This window comes from Coccinella septempunctata, chromosome 6, assembly GCF_907165205.1.
Source record: "Coccinella septempunctata chromosome 6, icCocSept1.1, whole genome shotgun sequence".
NCBI lineage: Eukaryota > Metazoa > Arthropoda > Insecta > Coleoptera > Coccinellidae > Coccinella > Coccinella septempunctata.
Window position 1 is genome coordinate 32504852 of NC_058194.1, and position 17837 is coordinate 32522688.

The window sequence follows — 17837 nt, forward strand, 5'->3', positions numbered from 1 at the left end:
TTGCAGTTATGAATTATCGAATGTTAATGATTTTCAAAGAATCCATGTAATTTATTCACACAAATTCGAGTTTATTTTGTTCATTATACTATCTCTTTGTGAATCACGCGCTCTGCTATCTATTATTTACACAAATCTAAGAAATAATTGTGGATAACTCTGGTATTCCGACCTATCATATATTTTTATACACAACGTTATCTTATCGCTTCTTGTTGATGTTAATTTTCTTTGTGACCTACTAATTTTGGCCACAGTGGACCTTCTCACAGATTTTGATCATATGTCGGAGACCATCTTGAAACATAGATATAGGTATTCTTTGATTAGCATAGAATTAGAATGATCGGATTGTAGGTTAGGTAACTTTGACAGTTCATAAAAATTACCACAATGTCGAAGGATATTTACGACGTTCCTCTAGAAAGACAACAAGTTTTGCGTGCAAATGCCGCAAGACGTATGGAATTAAGGAATTATTTCCTGAAGGAATCGTCCAACCCCTTCAAAATTGCAGCTGGAGACAAGGGACACTTGGTGAGTGCTTCGATGATTATGTCATCCTAAGTTTGGAAGAAAGATTATTCATGATTTTAATTCATTGATCTGATTTCGTGGGAATTTATATCTTTGTACCTCTTTCAGATATATTACTGTTTTATTTAGGGCTTCAAACAGGGGTTGAATCTTATCCAAAAAGCCTAAATTTAGTTGTTTCCTTTAGAAGCTTCAAGTAATGTTTGAGCATGATTAGGATCACCAATCGTCTCTTTGTTTACTTTCAGGGCAGGAAATAGGCTCATTATCTAGGAATAGTTGGAATTAAACAGTGAAGATCATTTTTCAAAGTTTATTTTCCACTTCTGAAATTTACATTCTGATGGCACTTTAGTCACCTTATGTAAAATGTTTATCGTACAATATCCCACATCAAAAAGCAGTGTTAGCATTTATTACATGAGGAGCTTCGGACAAATTTCATCGAAATTCATGTTGTTTTCCATGACCGATTTCATACAAGAGGATAGGAGGCAGAATTTGCTATGCCGCAGTGGTTACCAGCATCCTTAGCCATCTTAACATACCCACCGTTGCCCCACTGTGGTCCATAAGAGTTCTTAACCAACCAGTATTTTTTTCCATCAGGTTCTGTGCCGTAACCTATCACCAGCACTCCATGGTTCATTTCCTCCTGCTTGTTCTTGCAGTTGGGGTCAAGATATATCCCATCTTTATAAAACTGAAAGCCTCTCTGGCTGGCGTCTATGGCCACTGTCACTGGGCCTATTGTGGCTACAGCGTATTCCAGTGCTTTCTCGTCCCCCTCTGGCAGCTCTACAAAGCCTGAAACAACAAATTAATTCTTGGATTTTAGAATTTTTTCATATTTTCTCATTCAGTATTCAAGGCTAGCCCATTTATGATTTTTAATGCTTTGACAGCATGTCATTTGTCATAAGAGGATGTCAAATTTTTCAACAGCTGTAGGAAGAGGGTACCATTCAAAACTTACCCTCCTATCGCCGTGTTTTCGATCAAAACCGAGAAATACAAGCCTCAGATGTAATTACCTGTGCAATATGCTTCAACGGACTCCTGTTTGAACCTGCACTCGCCGTCTTTACCTTCGTAGGGGTAGGAATCCCAGGTATCTAGACCTGGTTGCGTTTTGACATATTCGTAGGCATCCGTCATCAGTCCCCCATTGCATCCCTCGTTGCCGTAACCTTTCGAGCAATCCAGGATCTGCTGGGGGCTCAGATCTACCAGCTTGCCTGTCTTTCGGAAAGTGTGCGACTCTAGTGCTCCAGCCTAAAAATCGTATATGTAAAATATCCAGTTAGACTACTCGTGGATGATTAGTAGTCCCAAGAATAAACATGCCTTGCAAGGTCTTCAAATTTCGCCTAATGCTGTCATAAAATAAAATCACCGCTACGTCATTTGTGCGCCTGAAGAGTTGAAAAACCCAGAGGTGTTTCTCCGAAACAAATTATCCACTCCTTCCAGTGATAGAGCTGTTATTATTATGCCATTATTAGTGGCGATTATCCTTTTTTCATTCGTCGGTTGTCAGATTTTTTTACACCTTTCGGTGTACAGGGGAATTCCCAAAATATCCAGGATACGATTGTTGAACTTTATGTCGAGTTATTAATAAAAAACAAAGGGCGTCAGAAATTAACCTTGTTACTTACAGATGCGAAAGCGTAACAGCTCATGCAGTCTCCTTGAAATTTGACAGCTGTGACAGCGTTCTGGTCCCTCCAGTCCATCCTCTCAGGGATGTTTACGTTGGCGCTGGGTACGAAGGCTGTAGGAGAGGGTAGTTTCACCCTTTTGGTTAGGGAGCTCCTGTTGAAACCGTTCAGCCTCTGGCTGAACTCGTGGGGCAGCAGGTCGGCGAATGGATTCAACTGTTGAGTGTAGGTCACTTCACCGGAGGAGTACCTGGTGTTGAAGTCTATGACCGATTGCCTGTTCTCTATGAAGATCTCTTTGCGTAGGGCCTCCTCCGCCGCTGTGTAGGCCTTTTTGAAGGCGCTCTAGAAAGGAGAGGTAACTGTTGAGAAGGGGGCTTAATACACTGGCAGTTCATTTCTGATGAGTTACGAATTACGAAAATTTCCAATGTTTAAAATGTGACAAGCAGACCAGAGAGTTGTCTCTGGTCATAAGTCATCAGAAGAAACCATAGAATTTGCGAGGTTCCGCTAACTTCACGTTATACGATCAAGGCCGATTATGTACGTGAAGATAGCTCGAGAACGGCACAGACATGGGCGTAACATTCGACTGGGCAAAATGACTCGTTGATGACGTTTTCGCATCTTTCAAAGTTTGGAAATCTAACGGTTTATTAAGTAGTCCTTATAACTTTCAGAAGGTGCCTTTCAAATGATGTACCAAAAACCCTAACGTCTAACTGTGGCGTTTAGAGAATTTTTATCATGAAAATTTCCAGTGGTCCATTTGAAGTGAGCCACCACGTATAGAGGATATAATCGAAAATAGACTCATTCAGTTATTATCGCAGTAACGGAAATGAAAGATTGTCGAACGTTTTTTGTTCCGAAAATGCTGGTAGTCTTGATTACGATATAATCCAGAAAAAATGCAGGAGAGAGGTGTTAATCTAATAAAATCGTAAATCGTGATCAGAATTAAATCTGTTTATATCACTTTCCCCGCTAATTTGTTTGTAAATAACGAAACAAAAAGCTTAGGTTCGATTGAGTCATAACGTGATTATGAAGAGGTACAGGGGTATGTCGTTAATTTGTTGTTCTTCCTTGAGAAAGGGAGTCATTTAGCTAGCAGTCTCCCTTAAAATTGCTGATCAGTCCCTTGATCATTCAGACATAAGTTAATTAGACATCATCAAGGATTTTTCCTGTGCTCTCATGATTATTTTTCTGAAATATTCTACCATAATCCAAAGCTTCCTTTCCTTTTTCAGTTCGATCCGGCTATCCAGAGATACCAAGCCCTTAAAGTGACCGAATACGAGAGGTTCAAGCCGAATTTGAAAACTTTCAAACACCCCTTCCTCCTATTCATTCTGCCATATGCCATCACCACCTACATGATGTACACCGATAGAAGAGACAAAGAAGCAAGATTCAGGAGGGGTGAGGTGTCTTACAAGGACCGCAACATGAAATTCTTATAATTTTTCGCGCGATTCGGATCGTTAGAGGATTTTGTAAATTGTATTTAGTGCAAATAAAGTTGATTTGAAATCAAGTTACCTTGAAATTTCCCCAGTCCTGCACCAGGACCTGTTCTAACGTCTGTGGGATGTTTTTGACGCCGGTTGCGATTCTAGTCGCGGTCAAGGTGAAGTTGGGGATGTTTCCGGACTGGAAAGGTCCAAAGTTGGTTATTCCAGGTTCCTTCCTTCGGGAAGGGTTGAAATCGAATCTTCCTGCGATGTTCGGTAATGATTGGGCGTTTCCTTGGGCTCCGGTCAATCTTATGGGACTTTGAGACAGGAGGGGAAATTGTGCAGATGCTAGGGATGAGAGGGCCAAAGTGAACAGGATGGTAGGGTTCATTTTGGCGTCTGAAACGAATCGGTACAATTATTTACGTATTTTTGGGAATGTCCTACAAAATTAAGTTGTCTAGAGCTGCTTTAATTTGTTTACCATGCACAAAAATTCAAATATGCAGTCGATTGTTATCATATGAAATCAAAGAGGCCAACTAAGGGTTATTAGAGGTCTAGACCAGTCAAGACTCTTGTGTTGTAAGAGTAGTTCTCCAATATTTGTCATCGTCTTCAAAGGTGTTCTTGACTCAATAAAATAATACGCAATCATAATTACATACAAGCACTTGATGTCAATTTGATGATTTCTACTCCCACGTAAACATTATTTTGCAAGAGGTTCGAGATTCCTAATTTATCGAATGTGGAATCAAAACAAGCTGTAAATATTGTTCTAGACAAGGTTGGCATTTGTCTCCTAGGATGAAAACTAGAGACGGAGCCCCGAAAGTAGAGTTGATCTCGACTACCAAATCTTCTTTTGTCCTTCGTAGGTATTCTTCGTTGACAAGGTTGGGGATTAATCATTCATTTTAATATGTTGCCCCAGGGTTGAATATTAATCAGATTTTACTGATTTCATTCTTGGAACTTGAGATATGAGAGGCCACTTCCTAAATGATTAATTTTTATATTTGAGGGTTTGAAAATGATGACCTTTGAAGGAAATATATTACGCGACGTTCAAAATTTAAGAATTAACCATATTTAGAAACAAGTGGGTATGTCAACTCTATCTATCTATTTAGAGAAATCATTGAAGTCCCTATTGAAATGAATTATGTAATATTAAACAGGTTTCCAATAAGTCACAATAATATTAATGACCTTTTCTGAATATAACAACGAAAATTCCTTCGCGAAACAATGATTTATGTACATATCTATTGAAAAAATAAAAGTCCCAGAGATCTTCATTTCTGAATTAAAAAAAAAATTCAAATCAACGTAATTGCATATGATTTCGTGGTTTGACATTTGAGTCCAGTGTAATTGTACAATCATGATACAAGTTGGAAGATTATTAGTCTTGAAATCTTCTTCTCAAGTTTCACGTATATGCATGTGTTCTCTTGTATAAGAGACATTTTTGCAATTCTACGAGTACACGAAAGAAATTGGTTTTCTTCAAATCAACATAGCATGATGAGATATTTCACATCTCAACCTTCAAATAACGTACTCAACCTCTGAGTTACTCAGAAGTACCTAATTTATGAAAAGCTGAAAAAAATATCAGTGAAATAAGTACCTATTGTGAAGAATTTTAATTGGAGAAAATTCATGAAAAAGTAGTATTGATTGGAAAACTTATTCATTAGGGTCAGTATGAAAGGTTTTCATTCATAAATGGTGATTTTCTCTGATAGTTTGAGTGGATTGATCACAAAGATTTTTAAGGAATTAAATTTACTCAAGGGTGATAAATCTATTCACAGGCCCTATTGGAAATAGAGAAATGTTACCTACCTGTACTTTGATTAAAACCTCGAAAACAACTTTATCGAACGAAAAGCAACACAATTTCCTTCAACATGTGTGTATGAGGAGATGAACACTATATCCAAGGTGAGAAATATATACCACCTATCTCAAAACTCACGAAGAAGATCGGACAAATACTAAAATTGAGATCTCCATCTTCCACCTTTTATAATTCCATCTACTGCAATATCTTGACATATTCTGGTAGATGAAGATTCCGCTTTCAACACATCGTTGAGGTTTTGGATTGGAAATACAGTGATAATAAAGAGCTTTCAAGAGATTTTCTTTAGAGTTTTGTTCACAGGAAAATGATCTTAATTCTTCTCAAGAGTTTTCACGATGATCTATCTGTAATTCAAGCGGTATTCGTGATTTGGTCTTAATATCTAGAATTTTCAATTCAACATAGTCAAAAGGTGCTGTATTTTTCGATTTTTTTTATATTTTTTGATCTCTCATTCCAAATCCGAGCTTATTTTCGATGAAGATACATTGTTTTCCCGACGCTGAAGGGCAGGCAAAGAGAAATATTTTGAAATTTCCGAAGAAAGGTTTTTTTTGCCAAATTTTATCCTGAAAACGGTTTGTATGATGAAAGAAGGATTTCAAAAACATCCGATCTTTTTCCGTGCTTCATATTATGCCACTAAAACAGGTTTTAGTATCAGGGTCACAGAAGATCGAGGAGGTATCCGGATTATCAGGAGAGAGTTGTAAACTATTGGCAACAATCAATACAAGTTCATGTATGAATGGTTGTCTACCTTGATAGCGAAACGCTACTCCGAACACCTCTTCAGTCTCCCGTGATCCTGATACAAATTCCTTATTTCGTGGACATTTTCTTCCTAGCCATCAATTTGAGTTCTCTCCAGAAATATCCCCAATATTTATTTTTCTTCGGAAAAATTTGTACACGTTACGTGTTTTTTTCTATTAATTAATTAATCTGTAAAAAAAAATAATTCAACTAATGAAGAACCGATTATTCAATAGCTGATTTCAGAAGGAAAATAAAGGTTTTTCTGCTAAAATTTATCCTGATGGTTGGGTTTTTTTGATCAGAATTCAATCTTTTTTTTTCATCAATTCTTAGGAAGAAATTCTAAGAAAATTGTTGCAGCGCCATCTAGTTGAATAGTCTCGAACATGGATGGATCTTTTACAGTTTTCTATTTGAGGTATAGTGGCGTATTACAGTTTTCTATTGGAGGTACAGTAGGCCCATTACAGTTTTCTATTTGATGTATGGCCTATTACAGTTTCCTGTTTGTAGTCGGGTAGAAATCTATTTTTATTTTTTTTGGATCTGATCAGGTTCGATTGTTCACCGTTAGGTTGCGAATTATACTTTTGTGGAAATGCACAAAATAGGAAAAATGTGGATCGTTTTTGAATTTCGAAAGAAATTCAACCGTATTGAGATCACGTTTACGATAAACATGGAAAATAGGATGATATCATGAAAATTTAAAGCCAACAGAAATATTTCTTTTCATCAGGGATTTGCAATGATCAGCAAGAGCAACGTCGAAAAATTCAGACAATATTTTGGACAGTTCAACAACAGGAACTTGGATTTTTAATACTGATTGAAAAAACCAGGCTAAAATGTAGCACTTTTTCATTCGTACCCTCTTCTGAATCTCTTGGCAGTAGCAATAGGAAATACGGCATTCAGCATTTTGTCCACTTATTTTGCCCGATAAAAAATAAAAAAATTGGGGAGAACATACTACAGAAAATGTCCACAAAATAAGGAATTTGTATTAGGACCACAGAAGACTGAGGAGGTATGCGGAGTAGCGTTTCTCGACCAAGGTAGACAACCATACATACATGAAACTGTATTGATTGTTGCCTATTCCGTTTTTCACATCTCTCTCCTGATAATCCGAATACCTCCTCGTTCTTCTGTGATCCTGATACTAAATCTTGTTTTAGTGGCATTTTATGAGCCTCGGAAAAGATCGGGCGAGTACCCGATATTTTCGAAATAGAACGAACCGTTTTTTTCCAATAATGTATGTTTGAATATCTAATTATGACTTCCATTTTGATTTCATTTTATTGAAAATTATGGAAATAATCTATTTTCTCCTTTTAGAGCGTTCAAACAACATTTGTTCTTGGTGTAGGACATTATTCAGGAAAAAAAAACAGAATATTTATTCCAAGAGATTTAATATAATAACTTATAAATACATAATATTTATCAATAATTTCACAGAGTACATTCAATGTAACAAAATTTCTCCATTTATTCCATCTGTTTTTCTCTCAACAGGACTTCATCATCGAACTTCAACATGTAAGTGGTTCCTTTATGCCAATGAGCTGTGACTTTAGCAGGCTTGAAAGCAAAGCAATTAAAAAACGGATTGGTTCAAGTATAAATTAGACTTACAAACCCTGTGCCAACCAGAACTGCTTCAATCAGTCCTGCAATGAATACTGCACAGTTCAAACTTGTCTTATCTCTAGGAACAGATATGAAACGGTTGACCAAAGGATCCTTCTCCATCAAATAATATGTATTTTCATCATCATTGGAATGTTCGAGTTTGTCGGCTTCTTTTCCAAAAAGGGACTAAAATCACATTCAAGGTACATCCCTCAAGTGACTAGCTTAAAGCTCACCTTCCACATAGTCGATTTAATGAAGAGGAGTATGTTGAGCAATTTCGTTTCTCTTTTACCACCTCTTTCTCGAACAAAGTATAGATCTATCAATTTCACACCAACTCTAGATCCTAATTTGTGTAGCCTGTAAAATGTTGCTTTTGTACGAGAGTTAGTAGACCTGGGAAGTCTTACCTGTTCTGTATATCAGTAACTGTACGTGATTTATTTTGACAATATTGAACTACTTCTGAAAATAACAAGGCGAAGCAGCTGAGGGAGACCTCTCCCTTTCCTCGACTAAGTGGTTTATCAAGAATAGATAATTTATTTCGTCCTGGTAAACTCATCATGAATGATATTATTTATGAACAAATCTGCCTCTGAAATGATCTGGTTCTGATTTTTGGATATTTTTTGAGGTTAGCATTGAATCTTGTTTTATTTCACCGATAGATGGCAGAATTATGGAAATAGAAACGCTAGGCAACTAGTAATACTTTTGTCATTATCACTAGTAGAACAAATGTTCAATGAAAAATTTCAAATTTTGATATAAAAACTCTTTTGCATCTGAAAAAATTAGTCCTAATATCTAATGACAACTGGTTTCTTCTTGTAACAGCTGAGAATTCAAATGTTATTTCTCCAGATGTGAATTGTATGTTTCTAACCTTCAAAAGAAAATAACATTTGTGAAAGATCATGAGTGATTAGAAGAATAAACGAGATCTTAGGACAAAAATGATAAATTGGCTCTACCTGTAAATATTATCTTATTGGACTAGTTTCACAAGGTTGAAACTAATTATTGTAATCAACAACTGCTTCTGGGAGGAAAAAATCTTAATCAAACTGAACAAGTCTCTTCCGAAATATCCTTGAATTTAAGAACCAAAACTATGGACGACCAGATTGCGAATTCATCATCATCGGATGAATTAGAATTACACAGCATAGTAATAGGAGTATTTGTTCATGTTCGATTCTCAATTCTAGCGCAATTTTACATTATAGGATGGTTCTCCAAATTCATACAACATATTCGATTACAAGGATCCCGCTTGTGCAGTAGGTTTGGCTCTAGATATTATTAAGAATGATGTAGATGAAGTTTCACGTAAAATTTCTCTGGGACATAGTGTACGAGCAATAGATAACCAGGGCGATTCCTTACTGCACTTAGCTGTCTGGCAATGCAGGTGTGTAATATTATTAGTTATCCGTTTTATTCCTTCTTATTTTCGAATTTTCAGAAACGATGATATGAGAATTATAGATTTACTTTTACAACACGAGGATATAGACATCAATGCTTTAAATTTTGAATACTCAACTCCTCTGCTACAGAGCATAAAACAAGGAAAAGTCAAGGTGGCATCACACTTGATAGAGAAAGGTGCTGATGTGGATCCTCAAGCATTTACCGTTCCTCTCCATCTCTGCGTAAAAAAAGGTCTTTTAGAGCTAGCAGAGACTTTGATTAAGGCTGGAGCGGATTTGAACGCGAAGGATGTAGATAAAGATACGGCTTTACATCTGGCTGTGTATCACACTCAACAAGAAATCTTACTCATGCTCCTTTATTACGGAGCTGAAATATGGAAAAATTATAGTAAGTATGACCAGGTTTTAACATAGACCTAATTAATCATAGACCTGTAGATTAATTATATCGGTCTATGGTTGCTAATGAACAAATTCTATGATTAAAGTCAAGTGTAGTTTTCTTTGAATTAATGCAATCTATGGACATTTCAACCATTTTCTTTGGTGTGAGTTGCTCATTAATGTCAGAATTTTTTTTAGTTGGTCTCACTCCTTTCTTGCTCAGCATACAAATGAGAAAATTTGAACTCTCAGACATTCTGCTTCGATATGAGGAAATCGATTCCTCAGTACTGGACTTTGCCATAATTTACGATTACCCTAACCTTTCCAATCTGGTCGAACATGTTTTAGAGTGTGAAAGTGAAAAACCATTTCACTATTATCCCACCAAACACGCATTTCTGAGCCTACAGAATAACCCTGAAATGTTCAAAATCTTCTGGACGAAGTTTCATATCCACTACGAATATCGCAATATTTTGATAGAATTATTCGAATATGAATTTGCGTCGTGGGAAGACAACATGGCGAATTGCGACACCATCATGGAAGTCGAGGATATGAAGTCTACGAAACTCACTGAAATATCGGAGAATTTGCCTTTTTTAACGGTGATGGCTGCGGGTATTTCAGCGAAGAAGCAGAATTTCGATAAGACCGATGAGGATTTCCTGCAGAAATTTGGTTCATTCTTACTATCGTATGGACTTGTTGTGTATGACGTTGATTTAGAAGTGATTTTCGAGGTGTTTGGTTATTGCGAATTGTTCAAACTTCTACTACAGATGGATATAAGACCGTCTCATTTTCCAAGAATAAACCTTTTTTCTTATTTCATCTACACAGTGAGCGATGAATACAGTTTTCAAGGCAGGGTTAAAAATATGCTGCTCTTGAGAACCTGCGACACGCATCTAACATACCTAGATATTCATCCGATGCTTAGTCACACAGTTTTACCCATGACGCAACTTTATTTCGATGAAAACACCGGAGAATTGCCCGTCAACTATACGTATAAGGTGCCAAAACTGGTCGACCTGGCCAGAAACAGAACCAGAGATGCCCTTTGTGTCAGGTACAAGGTGAAAAATTCCAGACAGTTTTACACCGTGCTGAAACTTCTGAATCTCCCTGTTATCATCAAGAAATTGATCGGATTCGAAGTTCCGATATACAGAGACCTGGATTACGGGGGAATCAAGGAGGAAAGGTTGAGACGAATAAGCGCGTTAGCTGAAGAATGTTTATTGAGGCATTATAGAACAAGGCTACTTTTGTTCTAGTGAAATTATTTTTTTCGTAGACTTTAGTTTGTTGTTACCTCTGTGATAATGTTAATTTTTATGAGAAATATATTTTTGTAAGTACATAGTTCAGCCATTTTACTCACCTTGTAATGACCCGTATACCTACTCAAAAAAGTCACATAAAAAAAAGACACAATACCTTATAAGAGGCACTGTAATATCGAAAATTCGAATTTTTCGTTCTGATCCAAAAAAGCAGAAGGGCGCCTTGAAAATACAGATGCAGACAGCACATCATACAAGTCTCCCTTCAAGTCCTTGTATGTAGGGTTGCCAGTCATGACTGTCAGGTGCAGGAAAATTATCATTGCACCAAAACAGCGAAAATAAGTGTTTTTTCTCGAAACTGAGCTCGGATTTGGCGTCAGTGACCTCGAATTATCCAGAAAACATGTACGACACTTCAATATCGGAAACTTGGATTTTCGATTTCGATCGAAAAAAACGCAAGGTTATACATCAGGAAAAAATTTTACGAAAAATACTTTTTTTGTCGTATCGTTCTGAAATTAGGTATATAGTATAAGTAGACCCTGCTCAATCAGAAACTGAAGTCGGTTCTTGTTCAAGTGAATTATTTTACCTTTTACGCTCTTCTGAAAATCGTCAAAAGCAGTATGCTACAGCACCCAAAATAATTTTTTTTCTTCAAAACTGAGCTCGGATTTGGCGTCAGTGACCTCGAATTATCCAGAAAACATGTACGACACCTCAATATCCGAAACTAGAATATTCGATTTCGATCGAAAATTATAGAAGGAAAAAATGTATCGAAAAATAACGAGGGCTTAGAAGGACCACATTATATTTTTAAAATATGTGGCCGTTCTACGCTTTCGAAGCTTTTCAATATCAACAACTTCGATTTTTCATTCTGATCGGAAGAAACCAAACATTAGTAGGAGAACGCCGTGAAAAATTCGATGTAGGCAACACATCATACAAGTTTTCAGGTGAGCCCCTGCATGTATGGTTGCCAACTGTGGTTGTCTGGCATTGGGAAATTTTTTAGCGAAAACAGCTAGAATAATCTTATTTCATCATTATTTATCCAAAAAATAATGAAAATTAGTGATAATAATAACACCAACAATTTACTTTTTGGATTACGCTTCTTGTATGACTTGATTTTTTGAAAATCCGAAAAATAATGTAAAAAAAAACATTTGGATGCATTTAAAGACCTTTATAAATTTTCCCAAATGCACCAGCGTAAGCACTCTTAAGATATCTAGATGAAGCTTCGACTGACAACAACTCCTTTGTTATTATGGAATCAGAAATTTATCAGTTATTTTGTAAAGGTCAATTCCTTGTGTATCTTGACAGTGGCAAATGAAATAACCAAGAATTTGTTGAGATAAGTGTGGAGATTTTATACTGAACTATGAACAGAACCGGCTCTACAAAATTCAGTTGGAAATAAGGGATCATAATTCAAAACAACTTTTGTGTTTCTTTTTTTGATGGTTAAATGTCCTGTTTTTAAGGAAAATATGCTCGTAATCTCTGGAAGTAGAAACAATAGCAATTACCTTCAACAAGAATCAATATAAACTCATTGTTGTGCCCCTTTTATTCGAAGGAAAGATGGCACATGTTATCTGTTGAAAATATACCCTTCAGGAAAAATGCATGTTCGAAAATTGATATTTCTTCGAGTGTTTTAACACTGCGTTGAAATACAACGAAGTCTAGTGACTTTCGAAATCAAAATTATGACGAGTCCATCGCTGTAAAACGAAAATGTTTAATCAAACATGGATTCTTTCACAATTGTTATTCAAATCTGAAAGATACACCAAATCGAGCTCGGTGTAGCAACAATGCAGTATTTTAGTAAATTAACGAAAACAGTGTTAAAGAACAGAATTCAAGTGTACGTGCTAAGTAGAAACATGTCGGGAGATTACTTGATAAACAATGAAAAATATTCTTTTCTGAAGGATCTTGGGCTAAAAGCCAGCAATCTTGGTGTTTATAATGGGAAATGGGGCGGATCTGGAGAAGTGAGTATATAATTTTTTTTTAATAGTTCGATCAGTAGAATTATCAGCTACCTAGGGTGGGAAAGAAATAAATTGAGGTTATCTGTGAAATATCATAGGAGAAGGAAGGAAGGAGAAAAAATTTGGGTTGCCACGAAGGGGGAATGTTTTAAGTGCTTCATCCAGCACATACAATTTGTAGATTCATCACTTTTTCAGACAGTAAAATCAATCGATCCCAGCACAGGGAAAGTAATCGCAGAAGTCAAATACGGTTCAGTGGCGGACTACCAATCTTGCGTGAAAGAATCCGAAAAGGTCTGGGAGCAATGGGCCAGACTACCTGCCCCCAAACGCGGGGAGATTGTGAGACAAATAGGAAACGCCATAAGGGAAAAACTGACACCTTTAGGTCAACTAGTCTCTTTGGAAATGGGTAAAATTAGATGAATTTCTTTCTAAGGGGTCTTTATTGTTATCATTCCAGGGAAAATACTGCCTGAAGGCATAGGGGAAGTGCAGGAATACGTAGATATCTGCGATTACGCGGTAGGACTGTCAAGAATGTTACCAGGCGCTATATATCCTTCAGAGAGGCCCAATCATATTCTTCTGGAGCGTTGGAATCCCCTTGGAATTGTCGGCGTTATATCAGCTTTCAATTTTCCTTGCGCCGTTTATGGATGGAACAGCGCCATCGCTATGGTAAGTGGGTATATCTGTGACACACACAAAATATGGTCCTCATGAACTCAATGGCTGGATCATGAAAGGCGTTTCGAATTGATTGTAGGTCTGCGGGGACAACGTCTTGTGGAAACCCTCGGAAACAACCCCTCTGATATCCATAGCCACCACTAAAATCCTGGCGGAAGTCCTGGAAAGAAACGACTTGCCTGGAGCTATAGCCTCTTTATGCTGCGGCGGGGCTGACGTTGGAAAAGCAATGGCGGCCGATGAAAAGATTAAACTGTTGTCGTTCACAGGTAGCTGCGAGATTGGGCAAAAGGTAACATCTCAAGACATTTAAAGTCGGTGTCAACACGTTCTTTGTCGTTTTAGGTTGGCGTAGAGGTGCAGAAGAGGTTCGGGAAGCATCTTCTGGAATTAGGCGGTAATAATGCTTTAATTGTGGCAGAAGACGCCGATCTTAATATGGTGGTGCAGGCGGCTTTGTTCGCTTGCGTTGGTACCGCCGGGCAAAGATGCACGACCACGAGGAGGTTGATTTTGCACCAAAAGGTAGGATACTAAGATCCATCAGGTTGTCTCTGTAAGATACTGATAAGTTTTTAACCTAACTTGACCGATTGACAGTTGAGGTTAGAAGTAAACAAAAGTCAGCTGTCATCAGTCAATTTTAAGTTGGTATCACTTGATTTGAAGGGTATTCCACAAATTTATCAAGATATATTTTCCCCCTGAAACTTATAGGTGTATACAGAAGTATTGGAAAGACTGAAAAAAGCATATGCCCAAGTTATAAACAGGATAGGAGACCCCTTGAGCGAAAACACCCTCATCGGCCCACTGCACAGCGAACAATCTCTGAAAAAGTACAAAGACACCATCGAAAAAATCAAGAAACACGGGGGTACCATAGAGTTTGGAGGCAAAGTCTTGGAGAGAGAGGGCTATTTCGTTGAACCTACCATCGTGACTGGGCTGAACCACGACGATGCTCTGGTACAAAACGAATGTTTCGCACCCATTGTTTACGTGTTGAAGGCTGACAGTGTGGAGGAAGCGATCACGTGGAACAACGAGGTACCACAAGGTCTCTCCTCGAGTATCTTCACGCAAAACATCGGCCATATTTTCGAGGTGAGTTTGATCGATTATTTCGATGTTTGGTAAAGTGGCTGGGTTTTTTTTCTAGTGGGTAGGTCCGAAAGGATCCGACTGTGGTATAATAAATGTTAACATATCGACATCTGGAGCTGAAATTGGAGGAGCCTTCGGTGGGGAGAAACATACAGGAGGAGGAAGAGAATCTGGAAGCGACGCTTGGAAACAGTACATGAGGAGGTCTACAATCACTATAAATCACTCGAAAGAGATGCCCCTTGCCCAGGGAATAAAATTCGAGTGATAAATTCAATAAACTTTTTTTTTTAATTGATTATTTTCACTCAAGTACAGAATATGAAGTCTTATTTTCAAAAAAATTTTAGATTATTATAAAACTATTTTATTATTCAACAATCACATCATAAAAAATCTGTTTGTCAAACTGAAATCTGCACAGCTCATCATACCAGTATCTTTATTAGATCCACCTCTATATCCACCGATTTTTTCTTGTGGAACTTATAAGTGGAGGGAAGGTTGTATTTTAACTCTGCCACAACCTCAACTTTACCACCCAAGCTCTCCGCGTGTTTTATCACATGATTTCTAGAAGAAATAACAAGCTACTGTAGACTCTTTTGATATCATCTAAATCCAGTGTTAATTCACTCAATTCAAGAAAAATTATTAAACAATACTAACACTCGTCAAAAAATCCGCTTCAAAATATGCATGTCAGAATTAAAAAAAACCGAAATCGACAAGCCATTGATCATTTTCAATCGCGAATGCCCATTCGGATGTTACGCCTATGTCTGTGCCGTTCTCGAGCTATCTTCACTCCTTTCGAAAGCGGCGGAAGTCGTATGGCGTGAAGTTAGCCGAACACCATCAATTCTATGGTTTCTTCTGATGACACATGAAATTTCGAATATTGCCCATATTCTTGAATTTTTTTGAAATAGATCCTTTCATCTTTAGTCAAAAAGGAAAACTTCAGTCAGCAGAGAGATTCTTCGACTTTCGACAATGTTAAAGTAAAGTAACACTATTTTCATGGGAACGGAACATAAAGATTGCATGATGATCATAGATGGTTCATAGACAGATTTTGAAGGAGATGTTTTGACAAGTTGTCCAATTTTATATTTTTCTTAACGACTATACTTAATTTATGTTTTTTTAAATTTTATGTGTTGCATTTACCAAAATCTTTGTATCTGCTACTAACAAAATATCTCGATATGGTAGATCGATAGAAAAAAATTAACTTTCATGCAAGTTAAGTAAGAAGGGTGGTAATTGAATTGTTTTTACCTTGTTGAAGTTTTATGCAATGAATAAACGGCATTGTTCGATAACCGGACGCCAATTTCCAAAAATTCCATATCAATTCCAGCGTTATGCTTGGTACCGAAGGGAGGGTTCATAATCACTGTATCGAAGAACTTATCGAATCTGCAATGAAGAAGAATTAAAGTTAACTGAAACCGATTTATCACCCGACCAACCTGCTTGGTATTTTCCGAACATCGCAGTGTAACGTTTCAATTTGTGGAACTTCAAATTCTTCCACGTTTTCTTGAAAGACTTCCAAAGCATCAGCGTCAATTTCGAATCCGTACACTACAGCTGCATCTAATATAGCTGTACCAATTGTTAAACATCCTGCCCCACATCCAAGATCTGCTACAATTTTTCCAGTAATATCGTCATTTTCAGACTGGATGTGATTCAGCATACAAGCTGCGATATGTGGAGGAGTCACATATTGTTCCAACAATATTTTAGGTTTCTTGAATGGCTCTATACTGGATAACTGGTATTCCAACTGTTTCAGTTTCATCGTATACTTAGGTTTGTTTGATGTTGTCGAATCTGGGTAAAACTGGTAGTATTAAATTACCAAAGGAAGAGTCTTGGCATATGAAATATCCAGTCGACTGCGCGTTAGCTTGAAGTAAGGCTTTTTGATGATGTGAATTCAATGGTTGTGTTTCGTTGCCATGTAGTTGAATGGCTGATCCTAACAGTGGTAGAGCTGAAGGGTTCAATGTAGATGCAGTACCCTGCTTCAACAATATTTGCTTCTTGAGATGGAGATCTTCCAGTAGCTTACGATTAGCTATATCTGAAAAAAAACAAGATTATAATAGCATTGAGTTGAATGAATGGAGAATATAACATTACCAACCTCTTTGATTGTTAGAGAGAGGAAAAGCCATTAAATATACTTCGTTCCTAGTTATCGTTAATTTTCCAAAGAGCTTTTCGAAAATATTATCGTGAAAGTAAATATTGACAGTAATTTTTAGGTTAGGATTAGACTATAGAAGAAATCGTTCAAAGAAGAACGATAAATACGAATTCAAATGGGTTTTTTGAATTTGTAGAGAATTCAGAATCATATATGATATATTTCGTAACTATTTCGAAATGAAGGGCCATTAGGATACATTTTTCCCAAAAATAATACATTCGATTTTTCATCAAGCGTATGCAACTTTCAAAACTTCAAATTGCCATTTATGGTAGTATAGCTTATGAAACATTCCCCCTGATGGATGAGAAGCATGCTATTCTCAATACAAACACCTGTATTTTGTATAGTTCGTTCTAGAAGAGTTCTTTGAAAGTTAACACAGCGGATATGGTGACAAAAAAAATGCGTGTTATGGAAACATAAGATAACTTAAACTCGCTTCTTTATATATTTCATTTCTTTTATAATTTTTCGAACAATTCGAATCAATGGAATAAAAAATTGCAGAATTGTTAATTGTACCATATTAATTGAACTTTTCAATCAATTTATCATTCACTCAGTTCATTCATAAAATAAAGCAATAAATCTTGTGCCACTACATAATATTTTCACTACATGTATCCTAATTATGGCAAATAAATTAATCATTTAGGTGGGTATATCAAAGAACCATGAAATAATAGTGAAGCTGACCATGATCTTTCTTT

At 36.8% G+C, this 17837-nt stretch overlaps 7 protein-coding genes across 7 annotated transcripts; 3 read left to right on the forward strand and 4 right to left on the reverse strand.

Annotated features, from left to right (window-relative positions):
• Positions 1-335: 335 nt before the first annotated feature.
• LOC123314741 lies at positions 336-3747 on the forward strand. Its single transcript, XM_044900053.1, has 2 exons — positions 336-537; positions 3461-3747. The coding sequence occupies exons 1-2, from the start codon at positions 394-396 to the stop codon at positions 3671-3673; spliced, it is 357 nt and encodes a 118-aa protein (XP_044755988.1). The 5' UTR covers positions 336-393; the 3' UTR covers positions 3674-3747.
• On the reverse strand, positions 846-5700 carry LOC123314738 (procathepsin L-like). The gene is made up of 5 exons (XM_044900050.1): positions 5525-5700; positions 3753-4066; positions 2199-2546; positions 1572-1812; positions 846-1344 (listed from the first exon to the last, which is right to left on the reverse strand). Exons 2-5 carry the CDS (start codon positions 4056-4058, stop codon positions 1013-1015), a joined length of 1227 nt encoding a protein of 408 aa, XP_044755985.1. The 5' UTR covers positions 4059-4066; positions 5525-5700; the 3' UTR covers positions 846-1012.
• Positions 5701-7709: 2009 nt separating this feature from the next.
• On the reverse strand, positions 7710-8652 carry LOC123315484 (trafficking protein particle complex subunit 5). Its single transcript, XM_044901185.1, has 4 exons — positions 8360-8652; positions 8183-8309; positions 7950-8132; positions 7710-7895 (listed from the first exon to the last, which is right to left on the reverse strand). The coding sequence occupies exons 1-4, from the start codon at positions 8515-8517 to the stop codon at positions 7803-7805; spliced, it is 561 nt and encodes a 186-aa protein (XP_044757120.1). The 5' UTR covers positions 8518-8652; the 3' UTR covers positions 7710-7802.
• A 120-nt stretch (positions 8653-8772) lies between these two features.
• LOC123315483 lies at positions 8773-11149 on the forward strand. The gene is made up of 4 exons (XM_044901184.1): positions 8773-9123; positions 9182-9366; positions 9421-9779; positions 9974-11149. Exons 1-4 carry the CDS (start codon positions 9067-9069, stop codon positions 11059-11061), a joined length of 1689 nt encoding a protein of 562 aa, XP_044757119.1. The 5' UTR covers positions 8773-9066; the 3' UTR covers positions 11062-11149.
• Positions 11150-12848: 1699 nt separating this feature from the next.
• On the forward strand, positions 12849-15191 carry LOC123315207 (putative aldehyde dehydrogenase family 7 member A1 homolog). The gene is made up of 7 exons (XM_044900813.1): positions 12849-13094; positions 13293-13509; positions 13561-13778; positions 13867-14082; positions 14136-14315; positions 14508-14897; positions 14953-15191. Exons 1-7 carry the CDS (start codon positions 12912-12914, stop codon positions 15163-15165), a joined length of 1617 nt encoding a protein of 538 aa, XP_044756748.1. The 5' UTR covers positions 12849-12911; the 3' UTR covers positions 15166-15191.
• On the reverse strand, positions 15166-16710 carry LOC123315208 (rRNA N6-adenosine-methyltransferase METTL5). Its single transcript, XM_044900814.1, has 3 exons — positions 16376-16710; positions 16182-16322; positions 15166-15470 (listed from the first exon to the last, which is right to left on the reverse strand). Exons 1-3 carry the CDS (start codon positions 16708-16710, stop codon positions 15326-15328), a joined length of 621 nt encoding a protein of 206 aa, XP_044756749.1. The 3' UTR covers positions 15166-15325.
• A 7-nt stretch (positions 16711-16717) lies between these two features.
• On the reverse strand, positions 16718-17211 carry LOC123315209 (SOSS complex subunit C). Its single transcript, XM_044900815.1, has 2 exons — positions 17059-17211; positions 16718-16995 (listed from the first exon to the last, which is right to left on the reverse strand). The coding sequence occupies exons 1-2, from the start codon at positions 17087-17089 to the stop codon at positions 16718-16720; spliced, it is 309 nt and encodes a 102-aa protein (XP_044756750.1). The 5' UTR covers positions 17090-17211.
• Positions 17212-17837: the final 626 nt, after the last annotated feature.

What these genes read in the sequence shown, in the direction of transcription:
- LOC123314738 (XM_044900050.1), bottom strand. Translation starts at nt 4,058, where the DNA reads ATGAACCCTACCATCCTGTTCACTTTGGCCCTCTCATCCCTAGCATCT. An exon ending in AGGACTGGGGAAATTTCAAG is followed by an intron (nt 2,547 to 3,752) that starts GTAACTTGATTT and finishes TCTCCTTTCTAG; the next exon opens with AGCGCCTTCAAAAAGGCCTA. An exon ending in CGTTGAAGCATATTGCACAG is followed by an intron (nt 1,345 to 1,571) that starts GTAATTACATCT and finishes TTGTTGTTTCAG; the next exon opens with GCTTTGTAGAGCTGCCAGAG.
- LOC123315208 (XM_044900814.1), bottom strand. Translation starts at nt 16,710, where the DNA reads ATGAAACTGAAACAGTTGGAATACCAGTTATCCAGTATAGAGCCATTC. An exon ending in GTTCGGAAAATACCAAGCAG is followed by an intron (nt 16,323 to 16,375) that starts GTTGGTCGGGTG and finishes TCTTCATTGCAG; the next exon opens with ATTCGATAAGTTCTTCGATA. An exon ending in TTGCATAAAACTTCAACAAG is followed by an intron (nt 15,471 to 16,181) that starts GTAAAAACAATT and finishes TATTTCTTCTAG; the next exon opens with AAATCATGTGATAAAACACG.
- LOC123314741 (XM_044900053.1), top strand. Translation starts at nt 394, where the DNA reads ATGTCGAAGGATATTTACGACGTTCCTCTAGAAAGACAACAAGTTTTG. An exon ending in CTGGAGACAAGGGACACTTG is followed by an intron (nt 538 to 3,460) that starts GTGAGTGCTTCG and finishes TTCCTTTTTCAG; the next exon opens with TTCGATCCGGCTATCCAGAG.
- LOC123315209 (XM_044900815.1), bottom strand. Translation starts at nt 17,089, where the DNA reads ATGGCTTTTCCTCTCTCTAACAATCAAAGAG. An exon ending in TCTCTCTAACAATCAAAGAG is followed by an intron (nt 16,996 to 17,058) that starts GTTGGTAATGTT and finishes GTTTTTTTTCAG; the next exon opens with ATATAGCTAATCGTAAGCTA.
- LOC123315483 (XM_044901184.1), top strand. Translation starts at nt 9,067, where the DNA reads ATGGACGACCAGATTGCGAATTCATCATCATCGGATGAATTAGAATTA. An exon ending in TTAGCTGTCTGGCAATGCAG is followed by an intron (nt 9,367 to 9,420) that starts GTGTGTAATATT and finishes TCGAATTTTCAG; the next exon opens with AAACGATGATATGAGAATTA. An exon ending in TGAAATATGGAAAAATTATA is followed by an intron (nt 9,780 to 9,973) that starts GTAAGTATGACC and finishes AATTTTTTTTAG; the next exon opens with TTGGTCTCACTCCTTTCTTG.
- LOC123315484 (XM_044901185.1), bottom strand. Translation starts at nt 8,517, where the DNA reads ATGATGAGTTTACCAGGACGAAATAAATTATCTATTCTTGATAAACCA. An exon ending in GTTACTGATATACAGAACAG is followed by an intron (nt 8,310 to 8,359) that starts GTAAGACTTCCC and finishes AACATTTTACAG; the next exon opens with GCTACACAAATTAGGATCTA. An exon ending in TTCTGGTTGGCACAGGGTTT is followed by an intron (nt 7,896 to 7,949) that starts GTAAGTCTAATT and finishes TTTGCTTTCAAG; the next exon opens with CCTGCTAAAGTCACAGCTCA.
- LOC123315207 (XM_044900813.1), top strand. Translation starts at nt 12,912, where the DNA reads ATGCAGTATTTTAGTAAATTAACGAAAACAGTGTTAAAGAACAGAATT. An exon ending in GGTTGATTTTGCACCAAAAG is followed by an intron (nt 14,316 to 14,507) that starts GTAGGATACTAA and finishes TGAAACTTATAG; the next exon opens with GTGTATACAGAAGTATTGGA. An exon ending in ACATCGGCCATATTTTCGAG is followed by an intron (nt 14,898 to 14,952) that starts GTGAGTTTGATC and finishes TTTTTTTTCTAG; the next exon opens with TGGGTAGGTCCGAAAGGATC.